General features: G+C 46.1%; 1 protein-coding gene across 1 annotated transcript in view; it reads right to left on the bottom strand.

Annotated features, from left to right (window-relative positions):
• Positions 1-374: 374 nt before the first annotated feature.
• The window catches only part of ELAPOR1 (endosome-lysosome associated apoptosis and autophagy regulator 1), a 35,974-nt gene continuing 12,072 nt past the window's right edge, over positions 375-24,276 (bottom strand). The window contains exons 6-19 of the mRNA XM_023547436.2: positions 19,342-19,430; positions 14,913-15,090; positions 14,094-14,222; positions 13,635-13,725; positions 11,654-11,759; positions 11,267-11,404; positions 10,266-10,529; positions 8,193-8,366; positions 4,435-4,615; positions 4,024-4,120; positions 3,425-3,526; positions 1,529-1,655; positions 1,271-1,449; positions 375-651 (exon numbers count right to left, since the gene is read on the bottom strand). Coding sequence (XP_023403204.2) covers positions 375-651; positions 1,271-1,449; positions 1,529-1,655; positions 3,425-3,526; positions 4,024-4,120; positions 4,435-4,615; positions 8,193-8,366; positions 10,266-10,529; positions 11,267-11,404; positions 11,654-11,759; positions 13,635-13,725; positions 14,094-14,222; positions 14,913-15,090; positions 19,342-19,430 — 2,132 coding nt within the window. The remainder of the gene's footprint in view (positions 652-1,270; positions 1,450-1,528; positions 1,656-3,424; positions 3,527-4,023; positions 4,121-4,434; positions 4,616-8,192; positions 8,367-10,265; positions 10,530-11,266; positions 11,405-11,653; positions 11,760-13,634; positions 13,726-14,093; positions 14,223-14,912; positions 15,091-19,341; positions 19,431-24,276) is intronic.

A 24,276-nucleotide genomic window follows, 5' to 3' on the forward strand; every position in this document is an offset into this window, starting at 1 on the left:
GCTCAGCAATGAGCACCTATGACTTAGCTATGACTCAGCTGCCTCCAAAGGACCTGGTCCAGACACCTGGGAGACAGCACCCTCCACTGGTCAAAAGATAACCTAGCTTCTATCAGAAGTTGATCCTAGAGACCTCCTCCCCCCACCCACCCCAAAAAAGGGAAATGATTCTTACAACATGAATTGGTTCAATACTCCTTCTGGAAGTTAAAAGGCCCACACAGTCCACCAACTGGAGTGCATGTTGGGAGAGAAGGAGCCTGGTCAAGAGCAGTCTTGGGCCCCAGGAGAAAGAGTATTAGCATGGAAATGCAGAAGGCAGAAGACAGGGCTTCCAAGCTAGGGGGCCAGAAGATTATGGGGGTGTAGGGAAATCACAAAGAAAGTGGTCCCTGAACAGTGCAGGGCCGTTCACTCTGCTGGGAATGACAGGTGTCTTCTCCAGCCTTCCAGGCTGACCTTAGTGCACTGGCCAGGCCCCCTACCTTGGAGGTAAATGATTTGATTTTCCCAAAGAGTGACTTCTTGCTGGTAAAGATGAGGTCATCCTCTACATCCTCGCCTTCCATGATGGCACAGCTGTCAGCTGCGGGCAGGTCACAATCCTTGAGGGTAGCATTCATCACCAGCTTGGAGTACTTGTACTCTAGTCTGTGAAACAGAGGGATGGGAAAGACAAGACACCAGAATGTGGGCATAAGGGGGAATAAACAGTCCCATGCCATGCGTAAGGAACTGAAGCACAGCAAAATGGCACTGGGGCTGGAACAGAGCTTAAGAATCTTGGCTTTCTGTTCAGTGGCCTTTTTATTCCTTAAGGCTGGCTGTATCAAAGCTTAATAGAAATAATGTAATCACAAAATCATTTTTGTTAACAATAACAACAAATTAAGGATGCTTTTTGCTTTTCTTTTGAGAAGCTAACAGCTCTTCATAGACTGCCACAGAGTACCATCCCTGTTCAGAACCAGCATAACCAACATGTACACTGGATAACTGGCCAGAGTCCGAGTCGATGCCACCTCCAGAGAAAAGACCCAGAAATGTATACTCCTGCAGGTTCTCCTCCTGCAGAAGAAAGATGTGGACGTCTGCTCCCCTAAAACTTACAGCCTTGGTAACCCTATGGGGCAATTCTACTCTGTCCTACAGGGTTGCTATGAGTTGGAACTGAACTCAACAGCAACAGTTTTCGTCTTTGGTTTGGTTCTCCTCCCAGCTCAATGATCTAACTGAGTCCATCTCCAGACTCCAATACCCAAACACGTACTTTTGATTCTTTTTCCAGAAGTAACAGGTCAGGACGGTGAGCAGGATGGCGGTACAGGTGCCTGCAGAGATGCCCACTTTCAGCCAGAAGTCGATTGTTTTGCAGATGGTGACTCTCTGCTCAGGCAGGGAGACACCACCCCAGCACAGCTTTGGTTCTCTCCACACATATGTGGTCTTCTGTTGGGGTGAAAAACAAGCAATTCAGTTATTACCTTCCCTTTGCTCCTGGGCAAGCCCCAATTAGAGAGGCATCTACCTGGATCCCAGCCACACAGCTGCTGATGATGGCGTGGTAATCAGCGGTGGAGCAGAGTGGGCAAGCCACCATGCTCTCCCACAGGAAGTGGAAGTTACAGCCATCACAGGTCCCATCCGAGCATGTGCTAGTGAGACAGAAAGGAAACCTGAGTGCTCGTTTGCTGCACCTGTGGGGGAGATCTGGTTGGGGTCCTGTTACCTCATAGCCTGCCTGACTCACTTGCTCCCCCACCAAATGGTTAGCCCCACCAGGGTCCTCCCCGCTAGTCCTGAAGACAGGTTTTGATCTCTGGTTTCCTCGATGGTAAGAGGCATTTCTGGCCCCCACTGGGTTCTCTACTGTCTGCTGACATCATATGAGAACAAATGCAAGGTGTCTGCCCTGGAGCATGGCTATCCCATTCAACCCTCATGTTCTCCCCACGGTCATGTGACATTTTGAAATGGCCACTTTAATGCAGCTTTCTTGGGTGGAATTTAGGATTGAGGTGAGATTCGGGAATGGACTTCAGGTCATGGATATCTGTTATGTACATTATGGGTGATGATGAAAACAACAACAGTGATAATATCATGACATTTTGTCCTGCTTAGCTTCCTACTCCCCCAAATCAGTTGTTGGGGAGCAGCATTTCCCAAACTGTCTTCCTCAGGACACTAGTACCCCTCAAGTGTTAGCTGGTCCAAACAAGTCCAAACTAACTGCCATTGATTTGATTCTGACTCATAGCAACCCTATAGGACAGAGTAGTACTGCCCCATAGGGTTTCCAAGGCCATAAATCTTTTACAGAAACAGACTCCCACATCTTTCTCCCAAGGAGCAGTCAGTGGGCTCAAATCGCCAACCTCTCTGTTCTCAGCCAAGTGCTTTAACATTGCACCACCAGGGCCCCTCTGTTATCTGGTACTCTGTGAAAAAAAGGTGTGGGCAAGGAGTCTGGGGTCAAAGAAGTTTGGGAATTCTGACTTAATGCTCTCAGCTTGTAAACTCAGAATTGAGTCTTTTAGTTGTGGAGAGACTCTGAGGATCCCTAAAGCTTTTACTAGCTCTAATCATAGCCAGTACATGCCAGGCACTGTGATAAGCCCCAACATCTCCTTGCCTCATTTAATCCTCATGATAACCTCCTAAGGGAATGTATTATTATCCTCTTTTTACAGATAAGGCAAAAAGAGGCTCAGAAAAGGTAAGACATGTGTCCATGATAACATAGCTAGTAAGTAGAGTAGTTGATAAATCTGGCTCTCAGCCTGAACTGTTAGCCATGACACTATACCTCAGTGCTATGAGGAAAAATCCTCCTTTTACAGATGAGAAAACCGAGACTCAGAGAGATTGTGTAACCCAGGGTCACCCAGTTTAGTAGTTGGGAAAGCCAGAATTCTAGGCCAGTTCTTTCTGATTCCAGAGCCTAAGCTCATTTCAACATACCAAGCTTCAATCCTTAATTCAAGGAGGAGGCTGGATAAGGAGGTACTCAGTAAAATTCTTGTACCCCTGAGCCATCTGGGCACAGTGGTCTGGCCCTCAATCCCAGGTACCACAAGGGAAGATGAGAGAGTGGCTTCTGGTAACCCCACGGCCCCTCCTCTATGCATCCTTCACTGAGGGCATTGGAGGGAAGGCTCTAGGGTAAAATGCAAGGATAACAGCCCTCCCCCAGCTGATCCCATAATTGTCTGGGAATGTAGGGTAGTTTTGACTCTTCCTTCTGTCTTAATCTTGCCCTCTGAAGATTGAGGGCTTGGGGCCATGACTATGCCCCCAAGAACCCATTTATGGATCCCAAACTTTTCTCTTTTGCTGTTTTCCAGTAATCTTTGGATCCTGGGAAGGAATGAGTCCAAGAAAGGAAGACTTTGGCCTTCATTAATTCTTTCCTATGGCTTACACTGGCAGCAACAGACTTCCAGTGGCAGGTTTCAGTGGATTGCATCTGACTCGGATGGTGGTTGATCTCCCAGAGCTGCAGGACTGGGTCACATCGTTGGACCTGCAGAGAAATCCAGCCCTCATGAGGGGAATGAGCCACTCAGCCACGCTACTGAGGGGCCGCCAAGTGAAGTCAACAGGGACAATTCCCTTGCTGGGGAAGTCGGTACTTGGGCTCTAGATTGACACATAGGGAGTGCACAGGCCTTGGTTCAGACATGGAGAGAGTAGGGATCCTGGAGTCTATTCAAGTGGGAGACGAAGTGGTCTAGGAAAGGCACAACCAGCATGTGCATAGCACGGGAGCCTCCTTAAGCTAGAGAGGAAGTCCGCTACAGATCACCCAATATTTCTATCTGCCTCCAGGGCAGAGCTGTCCCAGTAATACCCAAGAAGCTGGGGTCAGGGAGTTCCCAGCCTTTAGCTATCATTGCTGGGCAGATCTGCTAGACCTCAGACATGTTCTGGCTTGATAAAATAGGTGGCTTGAGAGGGAGGGATGCAACTGAAATTGTAGAGGAGCCCTAGGTTTTGCTTGGGTTAGCCTCTCATCTTCACCTATAAAAGAAGATCACATCCGGTATTCCCAAGGACTCCAGCGGGAAAAGTTCAGCTGGGGAGGTGATTCCATCCAGAGTCATATCTGTTGTCACCCCTGCCAAATTAGAGCTCCTAATTAGTTTTCGCTAGTAGCATTAGCTGGCAACCACTTTTAATACCCGTTAACATCCAACCTCACTTCACCTCCTCACTTCCCCCGGGTGGCTCATGAGCGAACTAAAGGTCTGTCAGAGGCCCCATGGGCACTTGGCACCCCAAGTGGAATAGAAAACAGTTCAGAAGATTGGGCCCCTCATTTGGGGCGTTTACCTCTGAGCCTTGTAGTAGCCTCTGTCTCTGTCTCTCTCTTTCTCATACACACACATAGACACAGTCTCTCAAACAAGGCTGGGGTACTGGTTTACTCACCTATGAGTCGATCGGCGAGGCTGACAGGCTGAGAGGACACCCCGGCCTTGTAGCCTGTCACCTCGGGGGGGATAATGACCATCTGGCAGACGTAGGCCGTGATGGATTTGGAGAAACCTGACTCACCCTCAGGAATCTGGAGGTCAGTGACATTGTCGGTGCAAACGGACATTTTCTTCCCCTGGGTGGGGGGTGTGTGGGGAGGGAGAAGCAAATGGTCACAGAGGAACGTCCAGAGGGGAAAAGGGAACAGTTTTTTCACATCTAAAAGTTCAGCTTTCCAGTGGTAGGTTGCAGTGGAATGACTCATCCCAGAACTAATTACAAAACAGATTAAAAAAAAAAAAGCTAAAAATAAGGCCTAGGTGTCCCAGTTTCTGGAACTCTGGCCCAGGGGTCCCAGTCTTTTTGTTTCTTCGGATTCCTCCGGGAGCCCTATGGAAACCCTGGTGGCGTAGTGGTTAAGTGCTACAGCTGCTAACCAAAAGGTTGGCAGTTTGAATCTACCAGGTGCTCCTTGAAAACTCTATGGGGCAGTTCTACTCTGTCCTGTAGAGTCGCTATGAGTCGGAATCGATGCGATGGCAACAGGTTTGTTTTGTTGTTGAGAGCCCTAGGTGAGCAGAATTCTGATGGTGACAACTGATTTGGAGATCTCCCCTACCAGCCCACTAGTTAAAGGCCCTTCCTTATCCTAATCTCCTAATGGATCTGCTAGACAGGTACTGAAATACTTATGTCAATGAGACCAGAAACCAGTAAAATTATTTTAACGTATAGCCTGTTCGTGTTCCTCCCTTGGTGCTGCGATTCCACCCATACTTTTTAGACAGACTTCAGAGGTTTAAACAGTCCTGCTGGCCAGCCCCTCACTGCCTTGAGTCAGGGCATCTGGGGACAGTTAGGACCAATTCCAATGTAAAAAAACATTCATCAACAGAAGGCAGTTTGCTTATCCTCCTGTGTTTAAGGCCCTCACCGCGTTGAACTCTGAAGACGAGGGAGCAATCGGGACCCATTCCTCCCTGAGCTTTTATCATAGAGGAAATATTGAGATATTGTTCCTTCAAAAATGTTAAATTTAGGGAATATTAGTATATAACTTGGTTTGCTAATATAAAAATCATTTGTTCAATATTTCAAATTGAAGCTGACTAAGTATTTAGAAGGAAACCCTGGTGGCATAGTGGTTAAGAGCTATGGCTGCTAACCAAAAGTTTGGCAGTTTGAATCCACCAGGCCCTCCTTGGAAACCCCATGGGGCAGTTCTACCCTGTCCTATATGGGTTCCTACGAGTAGGGAATCGACTCGACAGCAACGGGACAGGAAAAGTATTTAGAAGGGGGCAGTGGTGGTTCGGTGGTAGTATTTTCACCTTCCATGAGGGAAAAACCCCACCCCAGTGCCATCGAGTCGATGAGGGAAACCTGGGTTCAATTCCTGGCCAGTGCCTCTCGTACTCAGCCACTACCCATGTGTCAGTGGAGACTTGCACGTGGCTATGACGCCAAACAGGTTTTAGTGGAGCTTGCAGACAAAGACAACTTGCAAAGAAAGGCCTGGTGATTTAATTTTGAAAAACCAGCCAATGAAAACTCTGTGGATCACAATGGGGGTTGTCATGAGTGGGCGGGGGGTGGGGGCGACTTGGTAACAGCTAACAACAAACACTTTGTTGTTATTGTCAGGTGTCGTCAAGTCAGCTTTGACTCATATTGACCCCATGTACCATAGGATGAAACACTGCCCGGTCCTGCACCATGCTCACAATTGTTATGCGTGAGCCCATTGTTGCAGCCACTGTGTCAGTCCATCTCATTGAGGGGCTTCCTCTTTTTCTCTGACCCTGTACTTCACCAAGCATGATGTCCTTCTCCAGGGACTGATCCCTCCTGATAACATGTCCAAAGTATGTAAGACAAAGTCTCGTCATCCTTGCTTCTAAGGAGCACTCTGGCTATACTTTTTCCAAGACAGATATGTTTGTGCTCCTGGCAGTCCATGGTATAGTCAATATTCTTTGTCAACATCACAATTCGAAGGCGTCAATTCTTCTTCAGTCTTCCTTATTAATTGTCCAGGTTTCGCATACGTATGATGCGACTGAAAATACCATGGCTTGGGTCAGGCACACCTTAGTCTTCAAGATGACATACTTGCTTTTCAACACTTTAAAGAGGTCTTTCATGGCAGATTTGCCCAACGCAATGCGTCTTTTGATTTCTTGGCTGCTGATTCCATGGGTGTTGGTTGCAGGTTCAGGTAAAATGAAATCCTTGACAACAAAGTACTTAGCATGTAATATTTTCAATGATATAACTTTTATTACAAATGGAGCTACGTATGCTGTTAAGTCAGTTGTCTAAGTTTTTTTCCACCTAGATTATAAGTAGACAAATAACATGAGAACAGAAAGAAACCTTTACATTACAATAAAAGAGTTATTTTAGTTTTTGAACTGAAAAGAATAAAGGAGAAAAGAAAAAAAGATACAACCGCCTCCAAATTTCTCATCTCCACCTTTTTCCTAACTCCACTTTTGCTACATGGGGCTTGCTTTTTAATCAGTCTCTCTCCTGAGTTATCAGTAACTGCCATTTCTGAGGCGTCACTTTAAATTCCTAAAAGACTTCTAAAAACAAGATAGAGACAATTTTGTCTAATCTTTCTTAAACCTGTTGCCATCAGGTTGATGCCAACTCATAGTGACCCTATAGAACAGAACTGCCCCATAGGGTTTCCAAGCAACAGTTGGTGGATTTGAACTGCCAATCTTTTGGTTAACAGCCAGGCTCTTAACAACTGTGCCACTAATTTATTTCTTGACACATTCTCTGTATACAAATCGGTTTCTTTGCATGCCGCAGAAGACGGGTAGAAGCTGTGTGGTGTAAAGGACTTACCACCACCCAGAGTCACGTACCGAACACTCAAAAACCGAAAAACCAAACCAGTTGCCGCGCAGTCTGTTTCGACTCCTGGTGTGTCAGAGTAGAACTGTGCTCCATAGGGTTTTCAATGGCTGATTTATCTTTTTTTTAGCTAACCAGGCCTTTCTTCTGTGGTACCTCCAGGTGGATGCAAACCTCCAACCTTTCAGCTCCCAGCTGAGCACTCAACTGTTTTCATCACCCAGGGACTCGCATTCTTATTTGGTAACATATGAACCTAACTTTCCAACTGCTAATCGTGGCTTGTTTTGCAATTTAGTCAAGCGCAGTAGTGGGGTGACTGCCCTTTACATTTCTACCTTTGGATTTGGGATCCAGAATATGTACAGCAGCAGGAAATGACTGATGGTAACGTTCTTTCCTGGTCTTAATACAGCCTTTCAAGTGACTTTTTTGTACTGTCAGCAAAGATACATGTAGGTGAACTAAAAACAGTTTATTTCATCTAACCTCTAGAAAAGAAATGACAGGTGCCGTGATTACCGAAGACTGCTTTTTTAAGGGAGAGGAAAAAAACAAACAAACCAACTTTCTCCTGCATAGCTTTTATATACTTATTTTGAAGGAATAAAGGTAAGGTAGGAATAAATGAATACTTTATTCAAATCTTAAAAACCCTAACTGTTCATAATCCAAACAATTTCATTTTAGGCAAAATAATAATCATTAAAAAAAAAAAAATATAAAACGTTTCAGCCTCCCAACTGCCGCTGCCTATATTGGCTTTTTGTCTGTGTTGTCTTTGTGGTGTCTGGCCTCTGGCAGCCCCTTTCAGTTCTCACCCTGCCAGCCCTTGCACACCTTACCTGGTTTCCACAGAGACTGAGGGTGAAGTGATGGAAATATTTCAATCCTTTGGAAGTGAAGCTTGGCCCTCCAGCTAGAGAGACAGGGTTTGCCAAAGTGGAGAAGTTGTAGTCGAAAGTCCTGGCTGAGCTGCTGACCGAGAGGGAGCAGTCGTTGTAGCACAGAGAGTGGATCTGAGGGGAGAGGGCTTGGGTCAGGCCAGCTGGCCGGGCTGCAGTGGAGACTATCGGTTATCTTCCCCAGCCTGGCCCAGCTCAAATAGGGTAGAAGAGGAAGAACTAAGAATTGGGGGTGGCATTAACAGAAGTAAATCAGGGGCCAGTGGGATTTTTGTACAGCTTGCCATTCAATTATTTGCACATATGTGATGTACAATCCTAAACCTGTTATTTTTCAGTAGTTAGTCAAATTTAATAGCCTTGGTGACAGTACCGACAACCAAAACCAAACCTGTTGTCATTGAGTTGATTTAGACTCACAGTGACCTCATACAACAGAGTAGAACTGTCCCATAGAGTTTTCAAGGAGTGCCTGGTGGATTCGAACTGCCAACCTTTTGGTTAGCAGCTGTAGCTCTTAACTACTAAGCCAGCAGGGTTTCCAGTAGGCACACATAATTTCCTATGCCCAGATTATAAAACCCTCTCAAGATACACCACCACCCGTCTGTCAGTTTGTCGTACTCTAGTGGCTCGTGTATTGCTATGATGGTGGAAGTTATGCCACCGGTATTCAAATACTAGCAGAGCCACCCTTGGTGAACAGGTTTCAATGGAGTTTCCAGACTAAGACAGACTAGGGAGAAATGCCGGGCAATCTACTTCCTAAAATCAACCAATGGAAACCCTACGGATCACAATAGAACATTCAGTGTCAGATATAGCGCTGGAAGACAAGCTGTCTTCAAAATACACTGTGGTTGCAACAATGGACTCAAGCACACCGATTGTGCAGATGGAGCTGAAGGGGGCAATTTTTTTTTCCTGTTGTTGCTATGAGCTGGAGCAGACTCAATGGCAACTAAACAACAACTCGAGATACAAGGTAGCCCTTCTTACTTTCAAGCTGAAGACCATAAGGTACTAAGATATAAAGGGTGCCGAAAACAGCAGAAGAGAAACTACAAGCTCTGGACTGTGCCCCTCCTCCCATTTGAAACTCACTGAACTCTGCTTCTTCTTTCCCAGGTTCTCTGTAGGAAGCTGAACTTCAAAAGCAGCTCGATTTCCCAAAAACCCTTTCCTTGCTCGGCTTTAGGGTCCCCATTCAGCAGCAGCCTTACTCAGCTGTCATTCCCTCCCTTAGCAGCAGAGGGAGCTCCAGGGGAAGAAAGGTTGTGGCAGAAGTCAAGGTACCCAAAAGAGGTTCCCAGGGGTCTGCAGAATTGTTGCATTTATTGCACAGCTGAGCCAAGCATCGTTTGCAGACTGTATGAATAATGGCTCGCAAATGTACGTCCATGTGGTTGTGATCAGCAAAATACACGTTCGTTTAAAAGCATTAAACATAAGAGCTTTTAGTCATGTGTACTTTCTTTGATGCAGAAAGTACACAGGGGAACAGCACTGTTTTTGCACTTTAGAAAGGGACCTTTACACCTGTAAAGTTGAGAAACACACTGGGATAGAGGACAGCAAGATCAGTTAACCGTATGCTCCAGCAAAAGTTGGGCTACCTTCCCAAAGAAGAGTGGCACAATTAACCATGATAAGAAGCTGGATTGGACTAAGCTGAATTTGAGCCACAGCCCCCAGTGTTCCTTCCCTTCAGGTCCCTGAGCAGATACATGCCAAATAACTCTCTGGAGCAGACGGTCCCAGATCTCCTTTATCCATCTCCTGAAAATGAGACTTGGCCATGACTGGTGGCCTCGATGCCGGAAGTCAACCCCTGCAGCTAAAAATTTCCAACCACAGAGCCTGGATAAGTGTCCTTCAGGACACCGAGCTGGGTGTATGCTATGGGGAGTGCTTGGCTATAAGCCCCTAGAGAACCCTATGCAGGACCCAGCACCCTCAGAAGTGATCCAACCAGAGGTGCCAACATTAGGATGCATGGCAGACTGCTGGCACCTTGTTGCTCTTGGTCCCTGGACCACAGGGCGTGCAGGCCTGGATGCCATAAGGCTGGTGGGCTTTCAGGATTGTGTTAGAGGGGCAGGAGTGGCAGGCTCCTGAGTCTCGATCAATGTAGTAGCCGGCAGGACAAGAGGTGCAGGAGGAGCCCGTGTTAGAAGCTTCCAGGGCACAGGGACGGCAGTAGGAGGCCACCCCATCCATGGCATTGGTGACATTGATGGAGTAGAGCTTAGCAACATCATTGGTGTACTTTCTGCCCTAGAAACGAGGAAACAAGAGAGGAGAGGGTTGAGGCCTGAAGCAGTGGCAATGACTGAGTCCTCCAGAAATAGCGAAGTACTTCTTAATCTTTTTCATCCTATGACACTAGAGAAAAATCTTAGGAGCATTCTACTCTTTTTACTCACTTAGCTGTAACTCTTTACGTGCATTTTGTATCGTTTTAAAATAAGACTGAACCATTTTAAATGATGTATAAGAAAATTAAGTGTGGGAAATATTCTGCAGATACTGTTACATGAAAAAAAGCAGTTCTTGTAAAAGAAAAAAATGTATTCGCAGAGAAATAACGACTGTATAGGAGATACTTCACATGTCAATGGGTTATTTCTGGGTGGTAGGATTATGAGTGATTTCATTTCTTCTTGGTTATTCTATTTTTTAAGTTTTCTGCAATGAACCTGTACTCCTTTGAGTGAAGAGAATAAAACCAGAGATACTACTATTATTAAAAACAACAACGGGGGAACCAGGTCAGGCACTGATGTTCTCAGGGTAGGGGCTGCTATGGAGGGATAAATGTCATTGTCCCTGGAAGTCATTTGGGCAAAACTAGATGATCCTCAGAGGGCTGAGTTCTCTGGTTGGTGTCTTAAGATCCTTCTAAGGCTTGGACTCTCAACATCAAACTCAGTCTTAAGCTAATGGTAGAAATCCTCTTGGGTTCAGAGGGTCTCTTCTAGGAGTTGGGGTCTGAGGCAAGGGGTGGAACGTACTGCCTCGTGGAAAGTGGTCCTCTGGAAAGCCCAGGTGAAGCTCATGGTTGCGTTCTTCTCAATGATGTAGGTGTACGATTGTTTGCCTTTGGAGCCTTTCCACGTCTCCACGGGAGTGTTGGTCCTGGAATTCATGCCCTGAGCCCAGGACAGACAAGTGAAGGAAGGCATAATGGCTGGCAGGAGAACGTGCCCACACCACTGCCACCCCGGGGGTCATCAGAGATCCATGTCAAACTGTGAATGCCCTGATGGTCAATCTGGGCCCTTTTGCTGTGAAATCACTACAAACAGGGGCGTCAGTTATATTGACACACCAGTTAGCGCATGCGTCAACCCTCCCAAGAGTCCCAGGAAGCCCCTCAGGGAGCGAAAAAAGGAACGTACCACCATGAAGTAAAGCTCACAGTTCACAGAACAGATGGTCTCAAAGACGAATGTGATCCTGGCCACCTCTTTATTCTCTGTGTCTGCGATCACAGACTGTGGCGGTCTATGGGGGCAGAGGTTAAAAGTCAGTGCTGGAGGCCAGGTGATGCTTACTGAAGAGCCCCAACGGGAGCAAAGGGTCTGCTGGGGGGCAGGATTAGGTTCTGAGTATATTTGAAAGAGTGTGGATTAAGTCCAGTTCTGCTGCCCTAGCCATGTGACCTCAATCTATCCAATCCTTAAAATGGAGATGACAATATCTTTCTTATCTCTCTTCTATCACTGTGGTGAGATCCAAAGGCATAATACATATGCAAGTGTAAAATGCTATAAAACCTCATGTCCCAGAGTGGGGTCTCTGATTAGCAGCCTCATCATCACTGGGAGTGTATTAGAAATGCAGAATCTCAGGTCCCACCCAGACCTCCCGAACCAGAACCTGCATTTTAACACGATTCCCAGGTGGTTTGTATGCGCATTAAAGTTGGAGAAGTACCAGTATCGTGAGATGTCAATTGCCTACATTAACTTAGTAGCAGCTCACTCTCCAAGATGGCGGGAGCTTTGCCTGGGTTGAATGAACAGAAATGTCAACCTGTAATCTCTCCAGCAAAATTCTCAGGCAGGTCCTGCTTTTGGGAAAGAGAGAGCCATGTCGGAGGAGTGGGGAAGCACTTTCCTATGGTAATCAGATCTCCAGGTTGAAAAGTACTTTTTGGAATGTTACAAAAAAAAAAAAAAAGCCTAAGAAGTTTTTTCATCTTGCAATAACATCTATATCTAGTCAGCTCTGAGTAATGTGGGTTAAGAGGAGAGAAAGTAATGCCTTTTGATTAACTACCATGAATAGAGCACCATACCAGGGACAGAAAGGGGAGAGCTTGAAGGAGGGAATGGAGAAGTCAAATTGGCAATAGGGAAGCCCAGTCAGTGGTCCCTCTCACCTTTAAGCACACACAGGCAGACCAGCTCTCTTTGGCTTTGGAAATTCATTTATGGCTTTTCTTGGCTTTAGCTATTTGCCTGAACTCTGAGGACCTCCAGTTTCCAGCTCCTCTCTACACAGTTGGGCTAACCAGTGGGTTGGAAAAATCATCTCAACCTGAGTTAATCCTAAATCATAGACTGTCCATCCCTTTAGTTTTACAGGTGAGGAACCTGAAGCCTATGAGGGCGAAGTGACTTTCCCAAGTTCACAAAGCCAGCAAGTGGCGAAGTTCAAGTGCCCTTACTTCCAGTCCAGTGCTCTTTCCACCACACCACACTACACTGCCTATAGTATTTTTTTTTAAGACAATAAAAATAAACTTTGTTGTCCTAGATCTTCTTGAGATATGGGGACAAATATGATAGTAAGGACAATTCCTCCCAGTCTTCTTGCCTCAGATAAAGAGGTAACTAACTATCTGTGGGCACTCGTAACCCTGTTTTTAAAAAATTTTATCCTGTTTGATGCCGGAAGGAGGAAGAATTCAAGTAGCATGTGGTCAACTGATGGGGAAGCTAAATAGGATGGCAAAGCAATAGATAAATCAGCATTGGCAGCAGCTAAGTGGCTGTGTTAGCCTTTAGGTTAACTTTGCCAGACCATTACTCTGCTCTCCTCTGTCCTGAACTGATGCTTTAAAATGAAATGAAATTCAACTCCAGAAGCCCAAACCCGTTGCTGTCAAGGCAATTCTGACTCATGGCAACCCCATGTGTTACAGAGTACAACTGTGCTCCATAGGGTTTTCTTGGCTCTCATTTTTTTATCTTTATGGAAGCAGGTTGCCAGGCCTATCTTCTGTGGTGCCTCCAGACGGGTTCAAGCCTCCAACCTTTAGGTTAGTAGCTGAGCACAAACCGTTTGTGCCACCCAGGGGCACAACATTCCAAGGCATGTGGAATGGATGTAGCCAAGTTAGCTGGGCTTTCCCCTTGGCTTTGTATTTCTCACCTAAATCCTGGCACGACCAGGGTAAGAATCATGAAGTCGTTATCTGAGGCTCCGACAGCAGTATAAATGTAATCACCAGCCACCTCCCAGCCTGGGGAACGAGAGGAGAGAGTTAATGCCCTGGTGTCTCTCCGGGGCAAGGCAAATGTGCACGCAGATGTGCGTCCACCTCTGGAAGGCAGAGACAGCACCATCCTCTAAGGTGTTCAGAACCACTGCTGAACACAAACGATGTTCCTTATCCCACTGCTTTGGTTGAAGACGCTGAAGCTCTCAGAGCAAGCCTTTCTGAAACGCGTGCATGTTGTTTCCAGTTTTGCTTCTGTCTCTGAAACTGAGGTTTCAGGGGGGTAGAACTTTCATAAGACTACGCGACATGACCAGCTTATTTTTCTCAGACATGACTATTTTGAAGAAATATGAAGCTGAAAGAGGGCTGGGAGTGGGTGGGGCAATTACCTGTCATGCCCTTGTACTCAAAGTTGACCCCACTGAGAACCGTGGTCTCCATGTTCGTGGGCAGTGTGTTCCACCATTTGTATTCGAATCCGAGGGCAGGTTCAGTTCCAGCTGGGCAGTGGGTACAATCTGTGGGTACAAGACCCACATATTTAGCCAGAAGGCTGCAGCCACTCTGACTGGAGCTGCTGCCACACGGGCAAGTGGCAGCAGCAGTGGTCAGCCAAACAAGGGTGGTGCTGAGGACTGTTGTAGTTATATCGAATGGACTCAAAAAACATTTCGACAACGTGTTTAACAAACTCAAGACATAAACATTGACCCTTCATTCCAATACCCCAATCATCCTACATGCCGACTAAACTTTTCATATCAGAACTTCAATGAATCTACTAGCTTGATACATGGAGTTCATATTATTTGTCACGTTATCGTTAAATACGCTCCCATTAATAGGTACACAGATCTCCCCATCTCCTTTTTGCAGTATGGTTTATAGGTTCTAATTGGGTCAAGCCAGCCCCCTAAGCCTTGTAGTTAGCATCCCTGCCATATGGTGGAAGTCTACGTTGTGAGGATTGGGTACCTTCAAGCCTGAGTCACATTCACAGTTAGAAAGAGGAGGAAGGCAGACGGTTCTCAGGTCTGACTTTGACCTACAGGCTGGGCCAGCCCCTGACCTCTCCTCTCTTGAACTTAGTCCTTACTGCCTCCCTTGGAAAGGCAGAGTCTGTTCATCTAGCGCCCACACAGCCTGCCCACATGGGTGATGTGGACAAGGATGCAAACATAGGGAATAGGGCAGGTTAAGGAGGTTACCAGAGCCATTGGAGTAAGAGCCATAGGGGCAGGGCTCGCAGGTGCTGTTGTTGGTTTTGAAGAAGCCTGGGTTGCAAGGTGGGCACAGGGTCTTCACCCCAGAGGCAGGCAGCTTCACCGCTCCCTCCAGATCCTCACCGCAGATTTTCGGCTCGGCCCATTTGTACATTAGCTGCGTCTGCAGAAATGGATTAAGCACGGCTCAGCCTGTGTGGGATTTAGCATATCTTTTAGGGATCTAATTTAAAGATAGGGTGAGGGGAGTGAATTCTGAGCTAAAATAAAAGCTCCACTAGGGCAGGGAACTTTGTTTTCTCTTTGGATGTATCCCAAGCCCTTATCCTAGTGGCTGGTACGCGGTCACGCTCCATAAATGTCTGTTGGTTGAATGTTGACTAGATGACTGGTTGAATGGTTGACTGTCTGATGAAGACTGCTGTGACAGAGGGAATCGGGGATCAGTTGTCCCCAGAGAAACCTCTGAGTTTACTGTAGAATCTTATTACTATCAAGATCACAGAAAAAGTAGCTGGTGAAAATGCCAGAACACAGAAAGGCATGGAGAGGAGGTGGTTTACATAATCCCAGGAAAGAAGGGGCAGCTAAGATGTTCCAACATGTCTTCCAAGTGCTACATTCTTTGCTCTTTCATTTATTTGGTAAACATTTGCAGACAGCCTAATACATCTATGTGCCAGACCTGGGGACTCAGGGATGAATGAGATGTGCCCCCGCCCTCAAGGAGCTCATCATCTAACAAGGGCAACAATTGCATAAGTAGCCATGTGGGAGTATGAACACCATGTTCTCTGTGAGCATCACGGCCTAAGGAACAGACTGCCATGAGGTCAGCAGACAACAAAGGCTATGTGTCTGCCAACCACTAGGGCCATCTCTACTTGGGATGGAGGCATTGGGTGTGGAAGAAGAGATGATCTGTAGGAGGCCCCTGGTAAATCAGGGGTGAGGCTGGGCAGCTCCAAGCTTCCTAGGTGACCCTCAAATGAAGCCAGAGACAAAATGGCACCCTTATGGATTGCACTAAGCTGGTGATGAGAAGTATCTGTGCAGCATACCATCCATGTGGAAAGATGGATGAATAATGCATCTGTCCATTGTATTCAGGATAAGAAACCACAAGGTCTTAATGAATGGTGGTCCTCAGTTCAAGCTCCCTTCATTGATGGTGAGCCCTGGATCCGCCTCCCCCCTGCTCAGCTTAGGGCTTCTCCCTATGAAGAGGCGCTGGGGGCCAGAGCTCCCTGAGCCCAGCCTCTCTCCTGTGAGTCTCATGTGAGGAGGATCTGGGGAGCAGGGAGGCTGATATGGGCTGTCTTTTGGAGCAGCACATTTGGCAGCCCCAATGGATTGGTCAAGTTCACATGAGAGGACAACCGCAATCCTAGGAGCTGGCTTGAGGAGTATTCCTGGATTTTTAAAATACAGTTTAGACGATAAACTGAAATCACAAGACTGCGCAAGGACCAGTGTGGGCCTGAGGTGCAAAGCAAGACCTCTGGAAGGCTCTCCTGGTAAATGCATATGCATGAACACTCCTTAAATGGACAGGCTTCAGCTCGCCTCCCCCGGGCCAGGCTTTGGCTGGGCTGCAGGTGGGAAAGACCCAGTGGCGGTCAGCCTCACAGACAGTACAGCATACTACAGATCTAGAAGCTCTTGGCCTGAGCCCAGGAGGGGAGAGAGTGGGGCAGAACGAAGCAAAGACAGCTGACATTCAGCCATGTGCTTTGCCTAGGAGGAAGAAGAGGAACAGGATTAATTTCCCCCATTTTATTAATGAGTCAATGGAGGCCAAGAAAATGAAAATAATTTTTACAAGGTCATACAGGATACCAGACACTACAGAATGGAGTCTAAGGTGCAACCGACAAGATACATAGCCATTCTTTCTTGGTTGCTGGGGATGGGTGAGATGCTCCAAATCTGAGGTAGGGAGGTAGAGGTGACTATGAAAAGTAATCACGATTATGGACCAGGCTTTATTCCATGCTTAGTTTGCAAAGGGAGAATTCAGCCAGCCAACAGACATGTGCGCATCCTAACAGCCAAGCACTGTGCTTAGAGCTGAATGCAAATTTACTGACTCCTATTTCTATCTCTGAAGACCTCGGTGGCATAGTGGTTAAGAATCACGGCTGCTAACCAAAGAGCTGGCAGTTCAAAACCCCCAGGCGCTCCTTGGAAACCCTATGGGGCAGTTCTATTCTGTCCTATAGGGTCTCTACGAGTAGGAATCGACTCGACGACAATGGTTTTTTGTTTGTTTTTTTTAATTCTATCCCCTGATGAGGGCCTGGCTTAAGAACACAGTTCATCCATAATGTAAAATCTAAGACCAGTCCCTCTACCTGTGCCCTAGAACCCATTCCCTGCTCACTTACTGCTGCTCCTTGAAATCACCGGGCACACCCCTACATCTGCTGTGCACCCCCTGGAAAGCTCCGTGGCTCTTCCTTCATCTCATTCAGGTCTCTGCTAAATGTCACCTCCTCGGAGAGGCCATTTAAAATAGCACTCCCCTCCATCATCCTCTGTCCCCTAAAAAATCCAAACCAGTGGCCATCGAGTCAATTTCTACTCATGGCGACCCTATGTGTGTCAGAGTAAAATTGGTCCACAGGGTTTTCAGTGGCTATGACCTTTTGGAAGCAGATCACCAGGCCTTTCTTCAGAGGTGCCTCTGGGTGGGTTTGAACCACCAACCTTTCAGGTAGTAGCTGAGTGTTTAACTGTTTACACCATCCAGGGACTCCTCTCAATCCCCTGGCCCTATTTCATTTTTTCTTCCTACCACTTACATAGGGTTGCTATGAGCTGGAGCTGACTGGACAGCCTCTAACAACAACATTTACTACCATTTGATAAATTATACACCTATTTGTTTCTTTTCCTAGGACATACAAAACACAGACTCCCTCTCCATCCTCTCCCGAATAAGAATTAAGCTCTATGAGAGCTACAGGTTCCTTTAGTTTTGTTAATGTATACCTATTGCCTAGCACAGTGCCTGGCATATACTAGGTGCTCAATAAATATTTGCCAACTGACTGATGAAATGAACAAACGACCTCCTCCAACAGACCTTCCCTGGCCCCTCACTCAGGGTTGGGTGCTGCTCCTCTTTTGGGCTCCCACAGTGCCCTGCATACCCCTCTCTTATGGCCTTGACCATGTCTAGCTTGTGGTTGTTGGTAGCCCATTTTATTCCTCTCTCTGCCCTCCCACACAAGTCTGTGACCTCCCTGAGGGCAGGAGCCTGTCTGAGTCATCCCTGAATCCCCAGCATGGAGCACAATGCCTGAAACATCAGTTGGCATTCAAAAGCTGTTGTGTTGACTCAACGGCAACTCCAACTACAAAGGAAAGTCTTCTTCTGAGGCAGAAAGCCTGGGGGGAGAGAGAAACAGCAGAGACCAAACAAGCCTGGCCATTCTCCAGGGGAGCCAGGAAGTGGGGCTCATTCCCTTGATCAGTTCACAAAAGCAGCACTGGCGGGGGGGAGGGTGGTGGTGGTGGGGGGAGTTGGGGTTGGGGGACCCATTTGATGAGCTCCATGAGAAAATAAGGTCATACAAACAGGCAGGCATTGACCAGCATCAAAGCAAATGAAAGAAACCAAGCAAAAGAAAAATGGAAGAAATGTTTTTTTGAAACAGAGACCATGTGAATAAGCATACATAAAACAAATGCGGCAAAAGCAGCTTCTAACCTGAAAATGAATGAGGTCATCTTCTTGTGTTTCCCCACTGTCATGGATTAAACTGTGTCCCTCAAAAATATGTGTTGTGAATCCTAACCCCTGTCCCTATGGATGGAAACCCTGGTGGTGCAGTGGTTAAGAGCTACGGCTGCTAACTAAAAGGTCGGCAGTTCGAAGCCACTGGGCGCTCCTTGGAAACCCTATGAGTCGAATCAACTCAATGGCAAAGGGTTTTATACCTGTGGATGTAATCCCATTTGGGAATAGGGTTTTCTTTTTCACGTTAATGAGGCCATATCAATGTAAGGTGTGTCCTAAACCTAATCACTTTCGAGCTATAAAAAGAGAAGATTAGGCACAGAGACAAGCAAGCACAAATGGGGAAAAGATAGATGCCACATGGGGATCTCCAAGGAACTGAGGAATACTTGACTAGAGAAGCTAAAACAAGGATTTTTCCCAGAGCAGACAGAGAGAGGTTTCCCCTAGAGCCAGTGCCTGAATTTGGACTTCTAGCTTTCTAAACTGTGGGGAAATAAATTTCCGTTCATTGAAGCCACCTACTTGTGGTATTTCTGTTACAGCAGCACTAACAAACTAGCACTAGTCCTGGGGTCACTGTGGGGGCCTGAGGGGTTTGATCATGAAAGCCCAAGGAGGGGGAGACAGAGTCCAGGAGGAAAGGAGCTCCCAAACCTTGCTACCCACCTCTCCGTTGGCATCACAGGCTGTGTGTGTGTAGAAATAGTCTTTGTCTGTGCAGGCTGGACGTACTTTACAGGTGGAAGATCCTTTTTCTAAATTGCAAAAGCAAGGACAAATACTTCAAGTTACTTAGGAAAGCAGAGCTCTTGATCACATGCTCATGACCCCAAGACTCCCAAGGTCCTGGAGTAAACAAAACACCACATAGATAGTGCCGAAAAGAGAAGCCCTGCACACCCCTGCCCCTTCCCTTTGCCATTCAGTAGCATCTTGAGTCCCATTTCCAGTCTCTAAAGCCCTGCCTGACTGGATGGATGCCCCTTTGTCCCTCTCCCCGGTGCTGATAAGAAACCACTGGCCCCTTACTGTGGGCAGGGTGTGAAGTGGATTGGCCAAAGGACTGGCCTCAAAGTAAGAGGAAGATGGAGCTGGAAAGACCATCTTGCAGGACTCCAAGTTAACCACCACCAGCCCAAGATCCCTGAAACCTGCCATCTTTCGGGTGTCTCAGAATTCCTAATTGTGGGCGTGGCTTTTCTCTTCATGAAGTATTGGGGCATTGCCTTCATGTTCTTACTCTAATCTTTTCTCTGAATGTTCTTGTAATATATGCCTAGAATGAATGCCTTCCACCTTGAATTTCCCCTTCTCCATGAAACCATCCTAGACAAAGAAGCTGATAATTTCCTCGAACTCCGCTTGAGACATAAGGCTCCTTCCACTTTCCCCAACCCAAGCATCCCAGCACTGTATTTAACCCTTGACTTGTACCTAATTAAAAAAAAAATGTTATTAACTACCAGTTTGATTCTACCCTGGATGTTCTCCTCATGTTTATATTAGTTCTGCATTAACCTATGAAACCCTGGATAGCAAGAACTATTTCAATGCATCCTTTTTTAAAGTAAAGGATTTCACCGTTTTGAATTACAAACTCTTTTGAAATAATTTGAGGAAAGAGCTGCTTCCTCCACCCAGAAAAATATACACAATTCATGCAAATAAAAATTTCCAGGGAATCTACTTATTCCAGAATAAAAATCACTGCTTTATAGGCTACACAGTACAACACTATTGCTACTACCAACACTACTTCTAATATTATTACTGTGTTACCTGCAGATAAGCATTTAATAATGGCGAGAACTTCTCTATGTATATATATATATATATATACTACCTGGCAGGCAGTATGACATATTGAAATGAGATTTTAAGTCAGACATATCTGAGTCTGAACTACACATCATCATTTAGTAGCTGTGTGACTTTAGGCAAGATACTTAACCACTCTGAGCCTTGGCTTTCTCGTTTACCCAAACCAAAAACCAAACCTGTTGCCATCAGGTCAATTCCAAATCATGGTGACCCCATGTGTAACAGAGCAGAATTGTTCCATAGGGTTTTCTTGGCTGTAATCTTTATGGAAGCGCATCGCCAGGGCTTTCTTCCATGGTGCCTCAGGGTGGGTTCCAACCATCAACCTTTAAGTTAGTAGTAGAGCACAAACCCATCTGTGCCACCCAGGGACCTTCTCTTGTCTGAAGAGCTAAAATAAGGTTTTGGTTGGGTTTGCTGGAGCCAGCACATACCTGGCACATTGTAAGGAGAACTCACTAAATGATGGTGACTATTATTATCTCGGGCCCTGGTGGCAGTGGTTAAGCACTTGGCTGCTAACCAAAAGGTTGGCAGTTTGAATTCACCAGCTGTATCTTGGAAGCCCTATAGGGCAGCTCTACTCTGTCCTAAATGGTTGCTATGAGTTGGAATCAACTCCATGGCAACGGGTTTGGTTTTTTTATTATCTGGGTTTGTGGGGCTTATTCTTATCTGGGAACTGGTACAGGAGACTTAAGGAGACCAAGTGGCAAAATGGTTAAGTGCTCAGCTGCTAAGCAAAAGATCAGTGGTTCGAACCCACCAACCAATCTGAGGGAAAAAAGAACTGGCTATCTGCTCCTGTGAAGATTACTGTCTGTGAAACCCTATGGGCCAGTTCTATTCTGCACATAGGGTCGCTATGGAATAGCATTGACTCAACAGCACACAACAACAACAGGAGACTTAATAAGGACTAAAAGCCTCCTTCTTTCCCTACCAGTTAAGAGCTTATTTCTCAACATATCCCTTCTTCCCAAGACACCAAATGAGTTCCTAGATTAGAGAACCTCCTAATTACAGACTGTTGGCCTGCACTGGGGGGGTCCCCTTAATGGCACATTTCCACACCTTCTATCCCAGTCTTATTAGCCTGGGCAAGAGGGAACTGGTAGCTGAGAAACAGCTGGGGTCTTCTCAGCTAATTTACTTGGTTAACAAGCAGAAGGTCTAATTCAGCACAGAACTCCTGATTTTCACCAACTTGGCCAGGTGCAATTTGGGGGTAGATGTTGAAAATATGCCAATTTCCAGGGCCTTGTATATTAGTTCTAGCAAACTTCATGTTATGTGTTAGAAAATGCATTTCACAAAAGAACTCTTTCTGCTTACCAAATATTTACTCAACCTGACATCCTAGCTCCGGGTTTCAGAAAAATGGTCCAGCTGTTTACACAGTGACAACTGTTAAGGTGGTTCTAATAAATGATTAACTCAAATGCGGGGGCAGACCTCAGTTTCCTAGCTCAGGTTTCATCCAGGCGTGAAAGTTGGGTACTAGTCAGGTCTGAAAGATCTGCCTGGATGTTTGGTAAAGGAGTGACAAGTACGGCTGGCCTGTGCAAAACTGAAAGAAGGTGAAGTTTCATTGGGAGCCCCAATTCCACTTTCTGCACCCTCCTCCTTTCAGTATCTTCTCCCTGCCTACAGGAATACAAGGTCCTCATTCTGATCCATTTTATCAAAGGAAAACACTTTCCTTGAGGATTTACATACCTAATGAACACAAGGGCCCAGCTCAGATACCAGCTCAGGCTGTGGGCGAATCCCTTCACCTCTCCATGCCTGTCTTTCCCATTGCCGTGGAGTTGATTCCAACTCATAGTGACCCTATAGGACAGAGTAGAACTTCCCCATAGGGCTTCCTAGGCTGTGATCTTTACAGAAACTGGCTGCCACATCTTTCTCCCGTGGAGCAGCTGGTGGGTTTGAACTGCCACCTTTAAATTAGCAGCCAAGCACTTAACCACTGCGCCACCAGGGCTCCTGTTTTTATTCATTTGTAAGTGGGGAAATCACTCCTGCACTATGCTGTAAGTAGTAAATGAGATAACGTTTTATAAATTGTAAAGTACTAATATGAGTGACTTATTATTACTACCTATTTTTTTATACCAAGAGTTTTATACCAAGAGTGGAAACCCTGGTGGCGTAGTGGTTAAGTGCTATGGCTGATAACCAAACTGGCGGCAGTTCGAATCCTCCAGGCGCTCCTTGGAAACTCTATGGGGCAGTTCTACTCCGTCCTATAGGGTCGCTATGATTTGGAATTGACTCGACGGCGCTGGGTTTGGTTTGGTTTTTTTATACCAAGAATATTTTCATATTAAAAGAGGACTGTAAGGACAGGCCTTAATGAGAATGAATTATACTAATGACATGCCAGGAACTGTCCTAAATTCTTTACCTATGTTAATCAATCAGTCTTCACAATAACACTATGTGGTAGATACGATTATTATCATTCCCATTTAATAGATGAGGAACCCAACCCAAAACCCAGTGCCGTCGAGTCGATTCCGACTCATAGTGACCCTATAGGACAGAGTAGAACTGCCCCCATAGAGTTTCCAAGGAGCGCCTGGTGGATTTGAACTACCAACCCTTTGATTAGCAGCCATAACTGAGATGCAAACAAGAAACTTACCCAAGGTAGCACAGTTAGTAAGTGATGGAGCAGAAATTTAAACCTTAGAAACTTAGTTCTGGAGTCCATGCTGCTAAACTCCATACCATTCTATTAGGAATTTAATCTCTAATATTAAGCATAATACTAATTACAGTGTTGGTGAAGAATATTCGAATATATCATGGACTGCCAGAAGAAAGAACAAATCTGTCTTGGAAGAAGTACAGCCAGAATGCTCCTCAGAAGTGAGGATGGCGAGGCTTTGTCTCACACACTTTAGACATGTTATCAGGAGCAACCAGTCCCTGGAGAAGGACTTCATGCTTGGTAAAGTAGACAGTCATCGAAAAAGAGGAGGACCCTCAACAAGATGGGCTGACACAGTGGCTGCAGCAATGGGCTCAAATATAGCAATGATTGGGAGAATGGCATAGTACCTGGCAGTGTTTTGTTCTGTTGTATATAGGGTTGCTTTGAGAGTCGACTTGATGGCACCTAACAACAACGACATTAAGCATAATACAAATGAACTAATCCTAATGATGGAATTCAGATATCAGTGAAGAGAAAGATATTTTTAGTCAACCCTTTGTCCTTAATATTTCTTCTGTTAAGTTCTCCCATCTCCATCTCTACTAAACCAGTTGTCATTGAGTCAACTCTGACTCATGGTGACCCCATGTGTGCCAGAGTAGAACTGTGCTCCACAGGGTTTTCAATGGTCTTTCTTCCAAGGCACCTCTGGTAGACATGAACCTCCAGCCTTTCGGTTGGCAGGCAAGCATGTTAACCATTTGCAACACCCAGAGACTCCCCATCCCTATTAGATCCACCTTTGTTCAGGCCCTGGATACCAGCAATGGCACCATTCTGCAAACTCTTCCAACTGTGCCCTCTGCCTCTAGCCGGTCCCTTCCTCATCCAGTCTTCACATGGCAGACAGAATGGTCTTTCAAAAGCAGAAGCCAGATCATGTCACTCCCCAATTTAAAATTCTTTAATGGCCTCCGCTGCTGATAAGATCAAATCCCAACTTTTAGCATTGGCATGTAAAGGTCTCTCCCTAACGTGTTCCCTGCCTATCTCTTAGCCTCGGATGCTACTTTTCTCCACCTAAGCTCCAGCCATGCTGAGTTATTCTCAGTTCC

Source organism: Loxodonta africana, chromosome 3, assembly GCF_030014295.1.
Source record: "Loxodonta africana isolate mLoxAfr1 chromosome 3, mLoxAfr1.hap2, whole genome shotgun sequence".
NCBI classification, from domain to species: domain Eukaryota; kingdom Metazoa; phylum Chordata; class Mammalia; order Proboscidea; family Elephantidae; genus Loxodonta; species Loxodonta africana.